Raw genomic sequence first — 18859 nt, forward strand, 5'->3', positions numbered from 1 at the left:
GAAATTCTAAAACCTATTTATTTTTTATTACACAAAACATATTAAAATCTACAATTTGGTGCTGTTGGTTAGTAGCCTTATTTTTCTGAGGTTTAATTACACAGAATTTATGATAATGTACTTCACACAATGTTATAAAATTTGGGGGCCCCATTTTGAAAACCACTGCTGTAACTATAAATAATACAATCTGAAAAAAAAGTTCACTTAATTAATTGGAATTACTCGTGTTACCTATCATCACTGAAAGGGTAAAATATGGTTACTCTTTAGGATTCAATTCTTATATTCCCATATACATTGATTTTTTTGGCATTTTTGTTTTCTATCTTATTGGTTTAACCATAAACAACCTAAGGAATACACCTCTTAATCTCTAACTAACTTACCTCACAAAATACAGATTCCATGTTTTCAACCTCTGTTAGATATATTCCTCCGAGTCCTTATTGATGTTTATAAGTGTTTGAATTATAGTAGATGTAATCAGAGAACAGACTAAATCATAGTTGGTTAACGGATGTTTATACATTCTTCAGTTGATTAAAATGACATCGCAGAAAAAGCACAAAGAATATAAATAAAGGATGATTTGAATAGGCATTTACTCAATAGAACAAAATACATGTATGTCTAAAATTACAGAGATAATGGTTTCAGGGGGAATTTTAAGTGTTGCAAAAAATGCAAAACCTAAACAAATATACCAAGGTACCAATATGCAACTCTGAGTACAAAATCCCTTTTTTTCCCTTTCGTGCGTCACACCTTTCGAGTCTGGTGTAAACACAGTGTATTTTATACAAATGAGGACCTTATTAGCCTTTACTTACACCTGTCTTTATACAGTGATGATATTGGTGCTTCTCTATCACCTGCTTCTCTGTATTTGTTTGTATGTGTCAGATGAAGGTCATGTGCTCACCTGCAATGAATAAAATCAGGCACAGGGTTGTGCTGGCTGAAGGAGGCGGCGTCCAGGTCTCGACAGATTTCTGTGTTATCACCCGCCAACAGCTGCACGGCCGTCACGTTCTCCTCCTCGAACACACGCCGTTGCAGCGAAGCGCACAGCAAAAGCATGAAGTCATCTACGGGGAAAACGATACAAAAGTAGATTCGGTCGGAAAGTGGGGAATTAAAACACGTTTGTGTTTGCATTTCATTAATATGCATTTGACTATTTGCTAGAAAAAAATCCTGTGTTAGCACTGAACACATCATTACTCACAGAGGAGAAATAGGGGGTTGGGTTTGGTGTGGAAGTCGGGAAAGTAGAGCCACTTGATGACATTGGAATCCATGCTGGAGGACGGGCGTCTCCATGGATAGTCTGAACCACAGAAGGCAAATCACTTGGCACCTCTGGCGCGGTTTCGAGGTCTGATGGTTACCACCACTGATTTACTGTTGGTCGATTGGTTAACAACCATAAAGCATTCATTTGTAGACTGTTATTGATGGCCAGATTGGAGGCCTGTGGCGCTTACCTGTACAGGCTGCAGGTGGGATGCCAATGCACATCAGGTACTGGAAGGCAAGCATGCAGGCCAGGAAGCAGCAGTATTTAGGCCAGACATGGGCAATGGCTTTTCTTCTACGTTGATACATCACTGCAATCAGCCCAAACGCATGCAGCATGGCATAGAAATCCATCCGCTGGCCAACTACGTTCACCACTAAAAGAAAACATGTCTGGAAGAGATAGAAACAAACAAACATGGATGAGTACTTTTGGTAGTATCACTATGTAAGTTCAATATCCATTATCTTAACAATATGTTATGGTTTAAAATGGAGTTTTACCATTGCATAGTACCCTACGGTTTGGTTTGGTTTAGTTTAGGTCGGGTCAGCTTACTTTTGGGAGCTTTTCCTTTGGGTGCAGTACGTAGTACCCAATACTTTATTTCATACCACCTCGGTTGGGGTTCCAAGCGATCCGAGCTGATACCAAACGTAATGCGAAAACACTGTAGATCAGTGATTGGTCTGAGGGAATTGTCACTACCAGTGTCATCGCGATAATGTAAAAGATTAGCTTTATCTTAGTGCTAGCTTGCGCTGTCTCGAGCAAACATGATGTCATCTATGCTCTGCTATAAGTTCCCAAACTCACTTGTAGCGATGAAAAACATCCACATGTTGAGAACCAGGTACACCATTCCAGTTTTTTTCAGACTTGCAGTTTGTAGCGGCACATTCACAATGCATGTGCGCATTATATGTGTATATGCAACTGAAATGAGGCTCAGAAGAGCGCGTCGAATGACAACACCATCAGTGTTTGTACAGAAACTGTCAGAGGTAGTGATCAACGCGATGTTCAAACATCTTTGTTGTGGTCAATTTTGATTTTGTTTAGCATTCCAACAACACTCTCACTTGTTTGATACAGTAGCAGGCAGCGCAAATATAATGACACGACCATAATCTCTCCCACGGCGAAGTGTTACTAAACTCGATGGAAAAGCTAATAAAGCCAAAGTGAGGAGAGCTGACCTGACCTAAACCAAACCGTGGGGTACTATGTGATGGAAAAGCGCCATATGAGACTAAACAAGTGGGACTAGTCTGAGACAGAAATTGTAAATCATAGTAAAAAGTTCACTAAATGTTGACAGTGACCATGTAAAGCATGTTCATGGATCCACATCTTACCTTGGTCATAAAACAACATTTCTGTTAAACATAATCTGACAAACATGATCTAAACCAGGGGTCTACAATGTAAAATCAAATAAAATCAACACGTAAAACAAAAAAGCTTTGAGTAGACTATATCAAAAAGTAGCCCTCCAGATTGTTTTATCCATTGTGGTAGCCCTTGCTCACAAAAAAGTTGGAGACCCCTGACCTTATCCTTAAACCCTATTAACTATTCTTGTAATGACAAGTGGTTAGGGATCTAGACACAGACTATTACTATAGATGGATAATGTAGGTTTGGTGCTGGTCATAACCAGGTACATTAGATAACTAGCAAAACATGCTGGTTATGGTCTTCCAATAATACTGGTTAAACATGTAAAGCTTGCTTGTTAAGCTAGATAGGAAGCCTCAAAAGACTACCAGCATATGTTGGTGACCAGCAATGCATTTTTTTCAAAGCCTGAAATCTAATTGGCCGATAGGGATATTGGCTGTGTCCGAAACCGCATACTGTACAGTAGGTACTGAATGAGATAAAGTACCTACTTACTTAGCGTTAAAACAGTAGGTACTGTATAGTATGAATCCTGGTAATATGAATGAGATTCGGACGTACTACATCCGCCATGTTGCTACATCACGTGACATACGTCGTCATCACGTCATGTCATTCCAGCGCAAAAAGGGCCGCATCGCTGCTTTCGCCTTTCTTCTTCGTTGCATAACTCTGCTCCTGAGGCATCATGGGATAGTGAAGTGCCCATTGTATGCACACTGCAAAATCTAACCGGAAGTAGTAGGTCATCCGGGCATTTTTCGCATACTGTTTTTCGAATACTATGTATTCGGACATACTACTCTCCTCGCCTACTGCTTTTCGCGTACTATATAGTATGGAAGTAGGCGGTTTCGGACGCAGCAATTGTTTCAGGCCTAACAAGGACATACTTTTACAAACTTATCCTACTTGGTAAATTCTCCAAAATTGTGACACAGTTCACTGTAACTAAGGCTGTCACAATGATTAAATAATCGTCTTATCACAATTATTTGACCTCATCGCAATGATTTCAGATCACCGCAATGATTGCACATCTCTCTAAAAAACACAAGGGGGAGCTGTAGCACCTGTATAAATGAGGCGGTATTAGATGGTGTTCCTTAACTGACAGTGTAATGCAATACATTGCAAAGCCATTCAAAACAGTGGAAAAAACAGCATTTGAAGAAATGCTGCAAAACTTTGATAAGCAGTATGAACTATTATAATTAAATAATTACTTTTACATATATGTTGTGTGTATTAATATTCAATGCTAGGTAAAACCTTGCAAAATATTTAATTTAAATAATCACAAAAATGTGTGAACATTATTTCATGTATGAGAATTAAATGTCAAAGCAATAAACAGGCAATTAATCGTCACAATTTATTAGGCAATTAACCGTCAGCCAAATTTCACAATCGTGACAGGCCTAACTATAAAATTTCAAAATCAGACATTAATGGTAATACCTCGAGGCCAAACTTGTAGAAGAAGTAGTTGATGAAATATTTGGCGCAATTGAAGATGCCATCGTCGAGATGTTGGCGTGTTATATTGTGGAAAATGGTTCTTGTGACCGGAGGGGTCAGGTTGCTTTTCATACGATAGAAATCCTGGTGACGGTAAATTGTCACTTCAAAAGCCAAGAGGGCCAACATCAACAAGTTATTCTGCGGGGGAAAACAAATAAACATGAATGAAATTCAAATAAAGATCATATATGTTCATTCATTGATGAATGTGTACATAAGCGTCTCACCCTAAGATTCTCCAACAATGGAGAGAACTTCCTGAGGCCGATCCAGTTAGCTGGGTCCACTGGGCCGCTGTATAGAAGAGACTTGGCCATGTACAACCTCTGAGCCTCTGTGTAGTTATCCGGCTTGATGAGAGAGATAAAGACACAAATGTATATTTTCACTCTGAGCATGTATATTAATGCGTGTAGATGGGCATCTGTATGAGTGTCCTACCATAGTGCAGTTTTTGGAGTATGTGGAAGGGTTAATGGAAGTGAGCTGGTAGAGCATTTTACAGACGATGATAACACAGGTCCAGACAGTGCACACGCTGGATGCCAGAGGTCTGAACTGACTGAAAGGAAGAGCAAAGGCCCAGCTCACCAGGAACACATAATTAAATAGAGATACCTGAGAATGACAGAGAATGGGATACATTTGATGGGACTGACCTGATTTACAATATTCTCACATTTATAATATGTTATGAATCGACAAACTCTAGCAAAACCAGTTAATGGGTTTAAGGTAGTCTGGCTTTTGGGACATGGGAGGAGGTTTATTCAGGTCCAAGATAAACCGCTTGACCATGATGATCAAGCATGCTAAAATCAAGATTCATCATTTAAAGGGGTCATATGAAGTTGCTAAAATGAACATTATTTTGTGTATTTGGTGTAATGTAATGTGTTTACACGGTTTTAAGGATTAGTCCATTTTCTTTAAAAAAAATCCAGATAATTTACTCACCACCATGTCATCCAAAATGTTGATGTCTTTTTTTGTTCAGTCGAGAAGAAATTATGTTTTTTGAGGAAAACATTCCATGATTTTTCTCATTTTAATGGACTTTAATGGACCCCAACACTTAACAGTTTTAATGCAGTTTAAAATTGCAGTTTAAAAGGACTCTAAACAATCCCAAACAAGGCATAAGGATCTTATCTAGCAAAACGATTGTCATTTTTGGCAAGAAAAATAAAAAACATGCACTTTAACCCACAAATTCTCATCTATCTCCGGTCATGTAATGCACCAGCGTGACCTCAAGTCAGTGATGGAGTACTCGAGTCCTGGACTCGGACTCGAGTCCGACTCGAGTCACTATTCTTTGGACTCGAGTCCGACTCGAGAATCCAGTCTCTGGACTTGTGACTCGACTTGGACTCGCGGATTGATGACTCGTACTTGGACTCGAGGATATATACAATCGGACTTGAGCATTCATCACTTTGTTTTTGACTAAATATCTTATAAAAATTATATAAGGTGTTACACTTTTCCTGTTTCGTGCCCAAGACCGGTCGCGATCTCCCTTCACAGACACTGCTACCTCTCGCTCTCTTTGCTTGACAGCACACTCACTGACGTCACTCACTTTTACACTCGTGCAATGCATGATGCATGATTCGCGGGCTAAATGTTCACATTTGTAAAATGCAGAAAGACGTGCCCCGGATCGTGAAGTTCGCCTACGCGAATTTTGCTTCTAATGCTGGAAATAGCAGCGCTAAATGTTGTGTGTGTAGGTAAAAGACTGGGACAACCTCAAACTTTAACAGACACCTGTCACGGATGCACCCAGAAAAGTAAGTAAAATGCTTTCCATTGCCTAACGTTAGCTTTTTTTAAAAAATATTACTGACTAATGCATATATAACAAACAGAAGAAGCTAGGGTTAATGTATGTCTGGTTCAGATTACAGCATTTTTTGTCTGTTGATAACTTAAAAAGAGTAACTAAACCCTAATCAAAGTTTATTTAGTTACTGTTCTGTAAGAATGATGGTTTATTAGTGCTGTTCATTGATTTTGATGTACGTTTGGATATAAAGTGTTTCAATACTACAATATATGGTGTAAAAACGTCTGAGTGCTGCCCTCTTCAGGTTGAACGGTGGCTACTGCAGTTGAATTTTCCTATTTGATGTTGGGTCCAAAAAATGACTCCTACTATGGAAAATAAATTGTTTTTTTAAGAAAATCATTTCAGGATGTTTTCTTAATAGACTTCAATGCCAACTCAGTTGTTTGTTCTTATTTCCTCAAAAAACAAAATGCAGCATGATTACAAATTAAATTTGTAAATTTTCTACGCTAGTTCTCAATCACAAGTTTACAACAATGGAAGTACACACATGCTTTTGATGGCTTAGTAAAGTTACAAAGTGTGTTCCAAAGTGTATGTCAAATCAGTAAATAAACTCCCTTTGGAATCGTGACAGTGGTGTCATTTTTGTTTAATGTAGAACCTTTTTAATACATTTTATCCGTTTTTTGAAGGTCCCAAAGTGGAGACATGTAGGCACTCTCAGACTCGAATACAGGACTTGAGACTCGACTCGGACTCGAACACTGGGGACTTGAGACTCGACTCGGACTCGAACTCTGGTAATGGTGACTCGACTTGGACTCGACTCGGACTCTTCTTTGGTGACTCGGACTTGGACTCGGACTCGAACACTGGGACTCGAGACTCGACTCGGACTCGACAGTTGGTGACTCGACTACAACACTGCCTCAAGTAATACGTCATCACGTCAAGAGGTCACGGATGACGTATCGAAACTACGCCCCAGTGTTTACAAGTGTGGAGAAAGAGGACCGTTTCAACGTTGTTGTATGTGGAATGATACTAATTAATGTCTTTGTGTCAGTTTATTATTTAAAATTGTCCGCAAATGTGTGTTTCATATATGTAACACGTGATTTTTCGGCGTCATTACACAATTATGTGAGGTCGCGCTGGCTCGTCACACAGCCTGAGGAAGAAGAGAAGTTGTAGTTTAAAAGTGCTTATTTTTATTTTTCCTGCCAAAAATGACAATCGTTTCACTAGACAAGACCCCTATGCCTCGTTTGGAATCGTTTAGAGTCCTTTGAAACTGCAATTTTAAACTGCATTAAGTATTGGGGTCCATTAAAGTCCATTAAAATGAGAAAAATCCTGGAATGTTTTCCTCAAAAACATAATTTCATCTAGACTGAACAAAGAAAGACATCAACATTTTGGGATGACATGGTGGTGAGAAAACTATCTGATTTGTTTTAAGAAAATTGACTAATCCTTTAAGATAAAAAACACATTATTTTTCACATACCATACATTATTGTTTGCCTCTATGCCCTGTCAGCTATCCAGTGCGTTGTGAATGGGCGATTACTTCAAGTGTGTAATGTAAAAGTTATGCCTTCTTTCTTTGCGTATACATTGGGGCAGTGATATGCAAATCTATCCAAACATTAACGTAGATATGTGGGGGTGCGTTTGAATGAGGCGTTTTAGGAAGGCGTGGATGAGCCTTTACTTTTAGTAAGAAAATCTCTTTGGGTTTGAGACTTTAATCTTTGCGACTTCACAAATTTTCTATATGCACAAACAGGTTTTAACACTCCAAAGACAAAGGAAAACATGAAATCCCATCATCATATGACCCCTACAGGACCATAAATGACCAGCTTTGGCAAACTACTGTAAAAACCATGCTTATACCTTAAACAGGATTTTCCAGCAAACTACATGTTCAGCCTTATTTCAGAAGACTTACAGTAGCTCCGTATCTCACCTCTTTGACTGAGACCCAGATGATATAGGATGAGACAATTTTGATAATGTGAAGCTCCAGCAACCACCAGATAAATAACTGAAGCTGCTGCACGTAATCCAGGAACTTGATGAAGAGCACCGTGAGACGGTCCACCACCAGATGCCACTTATTCTTCAGATCTGCAGAAGACAAAACATACATGTTTCAGAAGGTTATGCTTTAAACACGATGAAATGATAAAAAAAGCCTCTTAATACTGCCTGAGACTTACAAAAAGTATGACTTATATATAACTCCCATTCGCAATTGTTTTATTTATAATTATGCTGTATCATTGTTTAAATCAACCAATACCAAGATATTATACTTTTTTGGGGAATGTTACCATAAATGTTTTTTGAAAGACCCTGGAGTATAGTACCAACACTATATGAAGAGTTTCGTTGCAAAACGAGAGAACTCCAGGTTTTTTTTTCAGAAATCTCGTTTTTTGGTTGTGCATTCCAGTTAATATCAATTCAACTGCAGTTGGTTTGTTTTGATTTAAACCTTCATAACTTAAAAAATACAGCTAAGTAGCGCCATAAAACAAAATAATAACATAACATAATAATAAACATGTTTTGACAAAAATACGTTAAAAACGTATTTATCTCGTTTTGCAACTAAACTCTTCATATTGTGATGCAGTGCCATGCAGCCAAAATTATAAAAGATAAAGGTTTGCTTGAGTGCAGTTTAATTAAATGCTAAATTTGACTAGCATGCTTTAGCATGAGTTCTGTAATTATAATACAGTATACAAGAGTGACACTAACGGTACATTCACACGGGGCAAAAGCGTTAACGCCCCTCATTTACTTTTAATGGCTGACGTCATGCATTGCCGGACTGAATTGTGGATCCCTCATTGTAGCGTCACTGCCGTTGCTCGCGGCAGAAACATTTCTAAACTTCAAGCCCAACGCGTGCATCAGCCATTCAGATTGCCTTATGCAAATAACCTTGTGTGAGCCAGCCAATTACGTTTATTCAAGACCGGAGCATGTGTTGTGGCCTTTGTGAATGGCTGTTGGCCACGCTTCAGACAAGCCTTCAGTCAAGCGTTAACCCTTCGCACTGTGTAAGACTAAGATTCTAAAATATCTCTTCCCAGCAGCGAGCACACATTTTCTGAAACGGACAATCCTCATTTCTGCACAAGACAGCTGAGTCACCTCTGCGTGTACAGAAATATCACATTCACATTCGATGTTTGGCAATACAGAGAATGTTAAAAGCAGGTTTAGAAACAAATATGTCTGTTTATTTAAGAAGCAGGAGCAACAGCAAAAAACCTATTTGTCAAAACTATGACACAGAAACGGTGATCTATAGAAACAACCAATGATGGTTAGAATACTCAAAACATACTGACACTGACAAATCAAAGTGACTTTTGACATTTTTATGATCTTCATAAAGTACAAGAGGTTGTTTAACAACAGTTTAGAAAACCAAAGTTTGACCTGTTGCGGTATGTGTAAGTCAACATCCAAAACACAGCTGCTTTCTGGTAAATTACAGCTGTATGCATAAAACTCACTTTAAAGTGATTATGGGTTCAATCGCCAAGGAACACAATGGATGATAAAATGTGTCCCGTAAATGCACTGTAAGTTGCACTGTAAGAAAATATGCTGGCTTGTGCAACATGTAAGTACAATTCTGCAATATTACTTATACTTTTATGTACAGAAAACCAGATAATCAAATGCCCATTTCCTCTTCTGAAAGCCGATGGGATGTTAAAATGATACTGTAGTCTTTCTTGCAATCCAGTTACTATAAGCAGTCATTTAACACAACAGTGTGAAAGACAGAATAGTCACTCCTCCCCAGCCCAGACTGTAAGAAAGTACACATTCAACAAGTCTAGACATTTTTATTCTGGTCTGTTTACCTTGCTGGCTATGTCCTGCCAATAAAAGCTTCTTCCAGTTGTATTGTTCCAATAATAGTAACCAATATAAATTCAAGATTTTTATAAGTGTGCTTTATTCAATACAGGGTATAATTTTGTCCAGGTCTTTTTAAGCTGAATTTAATGTGCCTGAATTGCATTTCGAATTAAGATCATTTAAACATAATGGGACGGTTTCCCAGGCAGGTTTTAGATTAATCCAGGACTAGGCCTTCTTATATTAGGACATTTAACTGGTTTTAACAAGCAAACCTTACAAAAACAATACTGGTATGCATCTTTAGACAAAACAATGGCACTGATATATGACAGTGCAAGATGTTTTTAAATTAGGACATCTTAAACATGCATTTTAATCTGGGACTAGGATAAGCCATGTCTGGGAGTGTTTCTATAAGTACCAAACTGTTTAAATTATTACACTAAATAACAGCATGATACAAAAAGATGTGTTAAAAATGTCAAGAAGAGTCTGAACAAGTCTGTAACTAAATAATAAATATGACACTCCTCACATCATTCTGAATTATCAGCTTGCCTCAACCAATCATAATGGTTGATTGGAAAAGAAAGGTGTGGAGCTTTTTTTATTATCTGAAGGTAAAAATACCTGATCCATGGTCTGGCACAGGACCTGGTTCCTGGCAGGTGCAACCTTCTGACATGAAGTTTGAGATCTGCTCCTCCTCCTTTTGCTTCACATCCTCTTCCTGTTTCTCCATGTCTACTCTCTCCTCAACCTCCTCCTCAATTATGGTGGTGTTGAATGAAGGTTTGACCATGGAGATATCCACCAGACTGCCATCTAGATTCACAAGCCTGATATAATTGACAAGATAAAATGAGTATAGTTTCATAAATCAAAACAAAAATGTAAAACAAACATCATTTTTTTTGTATTGGGACCATAAAAAGGTATATTTTAATATGAGTAGCCTAATACTTAATGTATAATATTAAATATACACTACACTTAATATAACAATAACAGACTAAGGGCCCTATTTTAACGATCTAAGCGCATTGTCTAAAGCGCACAGTGCACGGTCTAAACAGGCGTGTCAGATGCCACTTTTGCTAATTTAACGACGAGAAAAATGGTTTGTGCGCCAAGCCCACGGTCTAAAAGAGTTGTTCCTGTTTTCATAATGAGTAATGGGTGTGTTTTGGGTGTAACGTGCAATTAACCAATGAGAGTCTCAGCTCTCACCCCCTTTAAAAGCCAGTTGTGCCATGCCGATTCCCTATTTAGATGGCAGAATTTTTAAACTGAAAAACTAAGTGGAGGAAGAAGACCACCAGTTTAGGATTGATGTTAAAAAATTTTTTTTCATTTGTATTGAAATTGTTATTTTTGGTATTAATACCTTTAATTGTTTTCTTTCAGTCATGGAAGAAAAAAGAGCAGGCTTTTAATTGCTATAAATGTATGAACCGCCTACATGATGTGTAATCTGAAATAATAATTTACAAATATGCAAGAAAAGGTTTGTACTCTAAAAATACAAACAAGAGATAAAGAATTTACAAACGTGTGGAGAGCAGAAACGTTTCAGCACTCGGACAGCGCCATGAGTTTTTTGAAAAGCATAAAGGTTTTCATCTCATCATATCCACAGGTACAAAGTCAACATATACATAAATCCATGGGGTAGCATTTAAAAAAACATTTAAAAATAGATGCAATATTTGCATTTGTTTAAAGCAAAACATACAGGTGAAGCAGCTCTTTACGCCTTCTAACGTCTCATAATCAGTCCTCATTTATGTCCAAGAGATTAAAAATGTATCTTTTACATTTTAATCTTTTTTTTTCATATTTAAAAACATTTGTGTGCTGCTGCGCATACATGTGTGTGATAAGCAAATGCGTGTTGTCGCCCCGTTTGTAGGCGCATATTACTAACGCGATCACTAAATAACAAAAACAATATTGCGCCATTGACTTTAGACCAGGTTTTTGTTGGACTATGGTGTAGTCTATTGTAGTTGCCTCAAAATAGCAACGCGCCAACAATGCACCTGAACACACCTCATTTTCAGACCAGAACACCCATGGGCGCAATATTGGGCGCAATATTGGGCGCAAATGTATTTGCTATTTAAACAACGTGGTGCTATATGTGAAAATGATAATTGCGCTGGGTAGAAACTAGCAAAAGATACTTGCGTCGCGCATTGAGGTGCATTGCGCGGGGTGTATGATAGGGCCCAAAGTGTGATATAACATAATTGTGTCCATAACCACCTCCGTACCTGGAGATGGTGCTCTTCTGTTTGTCGGCCACAGATTTGATGTCGGTGAGCTGTAGGAAGCGCTCGTGAAAGTAGTGCAGATGCAAGATACAGACCAGCAGGAAAGATGTGGGAATGAAGATCCGTGTAAACAGAGCTGGAACTGAGAATTTCTCCAGACCAAGATCTCCTAGCCTGCACACGATTATACAAACAGTTGACTTCACAAATCACTATTATTACTATTATAAACCAAAATATAAACTAATGCATATCGATAACAAAGCCTCTCGTGAGTCGCTTAAAGTCACAATGAAATGGAAATTAAAAACTGTTTTTTATATTGTGGCATTTTCTACTTCACGGCGGGGAAAATAAGGCAATCGCTACTTTACATTTCATTATGACTTTAAAAATGATATTAAGGACTGCTTAAAACATTCATACTTTTCTCTGCTCATTCCAGTCATGTTTGACCACACTTGTATGGAGGAATCAAACTGGAAGGTGTACACCAGTATCAGCACCAGCATGGTGTACACCACCACTGACATCCAGAAATACTTCAACATCCACCTCCACCTCTCATAGTGCAACTGTAAACAATATAGTGATACAATACATTAAATGTTTGGCAGACAAACCAAATAACATACAAGCTATCAGTTTCAGAGTTTTGATAACACCCTAGGCTACATCAAAGAAACCAACAGCACAAACCTGATAAAGTGCCACACAAAAGAGAAACATCATCATGTATATGATCTTGTACATGACAGTGCGTCCCTCAAAGCTGACGAAGAAGAACATGCCACCACAGATGTAGATCCAGTATTTGTTTAGCATGGCCATGACTGTACTGGCCAAGACATCCATCATCTCTCTGTGACCTCCTGCCTCATCCTCCAACTCCTCTACAACACACACACACATGCAGGAACACATGAGATGTTATTAGAAGGATAATGGAGAAATAATAATGGTGGGATTTCATGGGTGGGAAACATAATTATGTTTCTGTATGAATGAATAGATGTCTCACCGTTTATGTGTCCCTCCACCTTGACATCAGACAGCTGGCTGTCATCTGTCTGTCTTTCTTTTCTTTCTGTTAAAGCCTGTCTCAGCAACAACCAAAAACTGAGAAGACACAGGACCTACACAAACACAAGGTCATAAAAACCCGTAAATATACTAGTATAAAAAAGTAAGAGATACTGTATATCAAGTTTAAACATGCTTGCTATAATCAATAGGATAACTAGTCATTAAGTAAATAAGCTATGAGAGGGTGTGTATTACAGGGCTTTTACCACTGTTATCCTCATACTGTAAAGGTACAAAATTGTACCTTTTCTGTCACAGGGGTGGTACACTAAAATGTACCTTTTTGGGCATACAACATATTGAAATGTTGTACATTTTGGGGTACAATACTATTCCCTAAGGGCCTATTGTGAACCTTAAGGAATTTTGTACCAATTTTTTGTACTAATTGTTTTAGGGGTAAAAACAGTTAAATGTACCTTTAAAGGTACACAATAGATCCTTAAGGTATAGTAATGTACCCGAAAAGGTACAACATTGCATAATGTTATATATACAGAAAAGGTACAGTTTTAAACCTTTTTTCTGACAGTGTAAATGTAATAAAAATCACTTAAGGCACGATCACAAGTGACTTATAGCAAAGATACTGCACTGTAAAAAGGAAAGAATTAAGTTGAAAAAATTAAGCTTAAAAATTACTTTAATAACACCTAAAAATTGTGAACATTTTAAGTTGAAAAAACTATTTTTTAGGTGTTACCAATTAAGGTATTTATATTTATATTTATATTTATATTTATATTTGAATTTTATATTTATATTTATATTTATATTTATATTTATATTTATATTTATATTTATATTTATATTTATATTAGTGCTGGGCATAGATTAATCTCATACAAAATAAAAGTGTTTTTTTGCATAATATATGATATATACACATTCATATATATATATATATATATATATATATATATATATATATATATATATATATATATATATATATATATATATATATATATATATATATATATATATATATATATATACATTTAAAAATGTTTTATTTATATATAGACGGTTTCATCGGACGCACGTGCCCTGACGCGATACACGTCTGGATCCGAACTTTACTTCCGGTTTAATTTTTTTTAATGGTCTGACTAGTTGCTAAACTGATCTCTTGAACAAATACCTCATCGAAAATAACAAATGTTTTGGTTTCCTAGGTAAACTATGTGTTGTTTTTTTGCTTGTTATATAAATAAACTACGTTTAAAGAACTTTGTTGTTATTTATTCTTAGCGGAGTTTAACGGAAGTTACGTGTGGACCACGACATCCGCTTGTTTATGTTGTTACTGCTGAAACGGGTTATATAATTTTTTATTTATATATAATATAGAATATATAAAATTTATATTAATTGGAATTCACAACCCAAAAACGAGATTTCTGAAAAAAAAAAAAACGAATAAAAAAAATCTCGTTTTGCAACGAAACTCTTCATATACACATGTAAATGTTTCTGTAATACGCACTGATATATTATTCAAAAAATATTTTATTTTGTATGAGATTAATCTAGATTAATCTGTGCCCAGCACTAATTTATATTTATATATTTTAAGTTGATCCTACTTTTCACCTTTTACAATGTGGATTTAACAAGACTCAGAACTCATTACTATAAATAGGGGACAATACAATGCTTGATATGGCCACAACTTCAAACATCTTGGCTTATCCAATCATATGTGACCCAAGCTGGCAAAATTTTAAAGAATTTCTTTTTTTAAAGCCATACTGTATTGATATAAAAAAGACACAAATACATTGACACACATACAGTAGGGCTAACAGCAGTCTTACTTTAGAGCCCAGTTCTCGGAAGGGCACCTCTTTCTTTAGAAATAGCCCAGGAACTGGATGAAGTGATTCAAAGCTCCAGATATATTGCAGGATAATGAGCAGGTCACCGTAAAACACCATGAATGGAGAGGTGATCATGGCGTATTTTCTGCGGTCCCTCACCATCCACAAAGTGCACGACCAGATGAGAAAGACAAAGGTCAGCCAGCTCACGTAAGTGATACTCCACGCCTGGAAGAAAGATCAGGAAATATAGATAAAACATGCTACCTACATACTTTGTCACAATGCACACGAAAGCCATGACCCGATTTTGATCTTCAGAACGGGTCCATAATGAGCTCAGCTGCTCTGATCATATCACATACTTAGATTACACCACAGGGATTGTGAGTCACCAGTCGATGACCTCTGTTCTGCATGAACCCAACCAGAAGGTTTCTGCATGTACATTTCTATTCAGATTTGTCATGGGTAATAACCAAATTGGCCACCAACCCTCAAAATTGGGTCTTCTGTGAGCGTGAACTTTTGAACAGGACTCACCATCATGGCGATAAGAGCGCAGATGTAGCTCTGCTTCATGATGAATCTGAAGGCCTTCACTGCTGAGTTCACACGGACGACGGCGAATGGATTAGGGACCTCAGAAAGCTCAACGTACGCAGATTCGATCTTGTAAACACCGCCGTCCATTTCTGAAAAATAACCACGCTTTTTAGGAAAACGAAGGGGGGTTAGCATGTCGGATCATGTGAATCATCTAATAGAGTCGTCCTTGAACATGAATGGAGGTCTATGTTGCTTTGGTAAATCTGGAACTGCTTTTCCAAGAAATGAGGAAGAAAACTTTCCGAAATGTTTATGAAATGTATAAGGAATAAGGTGCAGGTTTTTGTGGAAATACTGTATCAGGAGCATGCATTTACATGTTTGTAACACAGCAAAAATCATTACTTTTGTCTTCCAGTAAAAATATATATACAAAAAACATACAACAACGATTTTATGATTTTTAAATTGAATGCCCTAATGCAGCATTTTTCTTTTATTTAAAAAAAAAAAAATCTCACTATAGTTTGTTAACCCTGTATCACGAAATTATGTACCTATAGTCACGTAAATTTGTGAGTCGTATGTGTGACACTGACACGGTTTTCTGCCTTTTTTCGTGAACATGTCACGCATTTCTGTTTACGTGTCACTGTCAGGTATTAGTTACTCAAATGTTTTGTCCTATTTTCAAACCATTGACGCTTCGATTTAGGGTTAGATTTGGTGTTTGCGTTAGGATGTATTGGTTATACCTTTTTTTCATGATTTATTTTTCATATTTTATGATTTTTAAACCATTGTCGCCTGCCATTAGGGTTAAGGGGGTCGCACACCGGACGCGCAACTCAGTCGAGTCGCGTCTAGGACAACTCGGAGGTATCGTAAACCGGAAGAGCTTTTGTCAGATAGCATCTACTTCAAAATGCAAAATATACGTTAGCAGCCAATGTTAATCGTTAATGATTTGGGACAAATATGATGTTATTTAATGTTAAACTATGTGAGTGACGTGACAGGGATTTGAGCAAGTTCCTGAGTCGTAGCTGGGCGGCGCGGACAGGCACCACCTGTCGGCGCCGGTGTGCGTATACTCATAGAAAACATGTGTTCGATTTTTTTATAACGACGCTGCACGGCGCTGAGGTGCGCGTCCGGTGTGCGACCCCCTTTAGGGTTGGGTTTGGGTATGGATGTCATTTTATGTAAATCTAACCCTAAACCGAAGCGACAATGGTAAGGAAATAGGACTAAACAGTTGAGTAACTAATACGTGACAGTGACACAAACAGAAATGCGTGACAAATGCGTGTTCACGCAAACAGGCGAAAAACGTGTCGGTGTCACGCATAAGACTCACAAATTTACGTGACTATAGGTACGTAATTTCGTGATACTGGGTTGGTTTGTCAGTGGGGCAAGAAAAATATATTATTATTTTTTATTCAATTTTGCATATCAAGTAAATTTAAGTAGTTTTGATATCACTACTGAAAAACAAGACAATACTGATTATTTTGTTGCAGAGCATTTGTCACTTTTGCTTATGGTTAGATGTGGTGTTTGCGTTAGGATGTCACTTTAAGTATTGGTTTATACCTTTTTTAATGATTTATTTTTTTATAATTGATTGTCGCCTGGCATTAGGGTTAAGGCGTTTGCACACCGGACACGCAGCTCAGTGCAGCGCCGCGTCGAGTCGCGTCTGGGACAAGTCAAAGGTATCGTAAAGCGTAAGTGCAAATTAAATAGCGCAAGCTTCGTCAGATAACATCTACTTCAAAATATACGTTAGCAGCCAATGTTAATCGTTAATGATTTGGGACAAATATGATGTTATTTAATGTTAAACTATGTGAGTGGATTTGAGCAACTTCCTGAGTCGTAGCTGGGCGGCGTGGACAGGCGCTACCTGTCGGCGCCGGTGTGCGTATACTCATAGAAAACAATGTGTTCGATTTTTTTTAGAACAGCGTGGTGTGGCGCTGCGCGACGCTGAGCTGCGCGTCAGGTGTGTGACCCCTTATAGAGTTGGGTTTGGGTAAGGATGTCATTTTATGCAAATCTAACCCTAAACCGAAGCGACAATGGTAAGAAAATAGCACTAAACAGTTGAGTTACCAATACGTGACAGTGACACATAAACATAAATGCGTGACATGTTCATGCAAACAGTCGGAAAAACCGTGTCAGTGTCACGCATAAGACTCACAAATTTACGTGACTATAGGTACGTAATTTTGTGATACTGGGTTGGTTTGTCAGTGGGGCAAGAAAAATATATGATTCTTTTTTATTAAATTTTGCGTATCAAGTAAATTTAAGTAGTTTGGATAACTCTACTGAAAAACAAGACAATACTGAATATTTTGTTGCAGAGCATTTGGTCATGAGAAGAAGCTGACATACGTGGATCAGATTCCGGTTGGTCTGGTTTATAATGTGGGGTTGAGTAAAGCTCCATAGACTTCGGCCCGTTTTCATGAGGAACCGATGTGAAGTCCAGAGAGGCTCCATTGGATGTTATGATCAATACCTGAGACAGAGAGTACATTGTGCATTATATCGATACACTTCTGAAGCTCTGTAATGTAATTATATTTATATTGATTTCATTACTGAGAGGTTCAAGTATTTATCTATGGTTATTCAGTTTGCTTAACTCAGTGGATGATGCTCAGTAATTAATGTGAGACACAAACCTCAGGTGAGCTGTAGCTGTCTTGTGTGCAGAACAACTGTATAAATGCAAAATATGAGGAAAGTATGACTTCATATTGTATAGGTAAAAAAGCTATAGAAAATAATATTAAATACTGGACACAATTGCATCATCAAATTTTTGTTTTAATTTTCATTGATCAACTTAATTAATATCATTATGTATATATATATATATATATTATTATTATTATTATTATATATATATATTATTATTATTATTATTATTATTATTATAATATAATAGTCTTGCATAAAACAGCAGTATGTGTTTAGTAAAAAACTTACATTTCTCTCATCTGTGTGGTAGCGTGCCATTCTCCACAGCTGTCTCTTCTTTTCCGCTGTATACACTACAGCATTGCTTTCAGGAGATTCTGGGTCCTCTTGTCCCTCAGGTTCCCCCTCTTTCTCTTTAACCTGCAGACCAGGCACAGTTTAAAATGTATTAGAGTTTTGATTTCATGCTCATTTG

At 37.4% G+C, this 18859-nt stretch overlaps 1 protein-coding gene across 1 annotated transcript in view; it reads right to left on the minus strand.

Annotated features, from left to right (window-relative positions):
• The window catches only part of piezo2a (piezo-type mechanosensitive ion channel component 2a), a 149335-nt gene that overhangs the window by 34238 nt on the left and 96238 nt on the right, over window positions 1-18859 (minus strand). The window contains exons 9-25 of the mRNA XM_073864229.1: window positions 18673-18804; window positions 18366-18401; window positions 18073-18199; window positions 15658-15809; window positions 15112-15342; window positions 13227-13341; window positions 12905-13098; window positions 12632-12780; window positions 12206-12379; window positions 10560-10768; window positions 8005-8165; window positions 4673-4849; window positions 4459-4581; window positions 4169-4369; window positions 1491-1695; window positions 1232-1333; window positions 926-1091 (exon numbers count right to left, since the gene is read on the minus strand). Coding sequence (XP_073720330.1) covers window positions 926-1091; window positions 1232-1333; window positions 1491-1695; window positions 4169-4369; window positions 4459-4581; window positions 4673-4849; window positions 8005-8165; window positions 10560-10768; window positions 12206-12379; window positions 12632-12780; window positions 12905-13098; window positions 13227-13341; window positions 15112-15342; window positions 15658-15809; window positions 18073-18199; window positions 18366-18401; window positions 18673-18804 — 2654 coding nt within the window. The remainder of the gene's footprint in view (window positions 1-925; window positions 1092-1231; window positions 1334-1490; window positions 1696-4168; window positions 4370-4458; window positions 4582-4672; window positions 4850-8004; window positions 8166-10559; window positions 10769-12205; window positions 12380-12631; window positions 12781-12904; window positions 13099-13226; window positions 13342-15111; window positions 15343-15657; window positions 15810-18072; window positions 18200-18365; window positions 18402-18672; window positions 18805-18859) is intronic.

This window comes from Misgurnus anguillicaudatus, chromosome 25 (genome assembly GCF_027580225.2).
Source record: "Misgurnus anguillicaudatus chromosome 25, ASM2758022v2, whole genome shotgun sequence".
Taxonomy (NCBI): domain Eukaryota; kingdom Metazoa; phylum Chordata; class Actinopteri; order Cypriniformes; family Cobitidae; genus Misgurnus; species Misgurnus anguillicaudatus.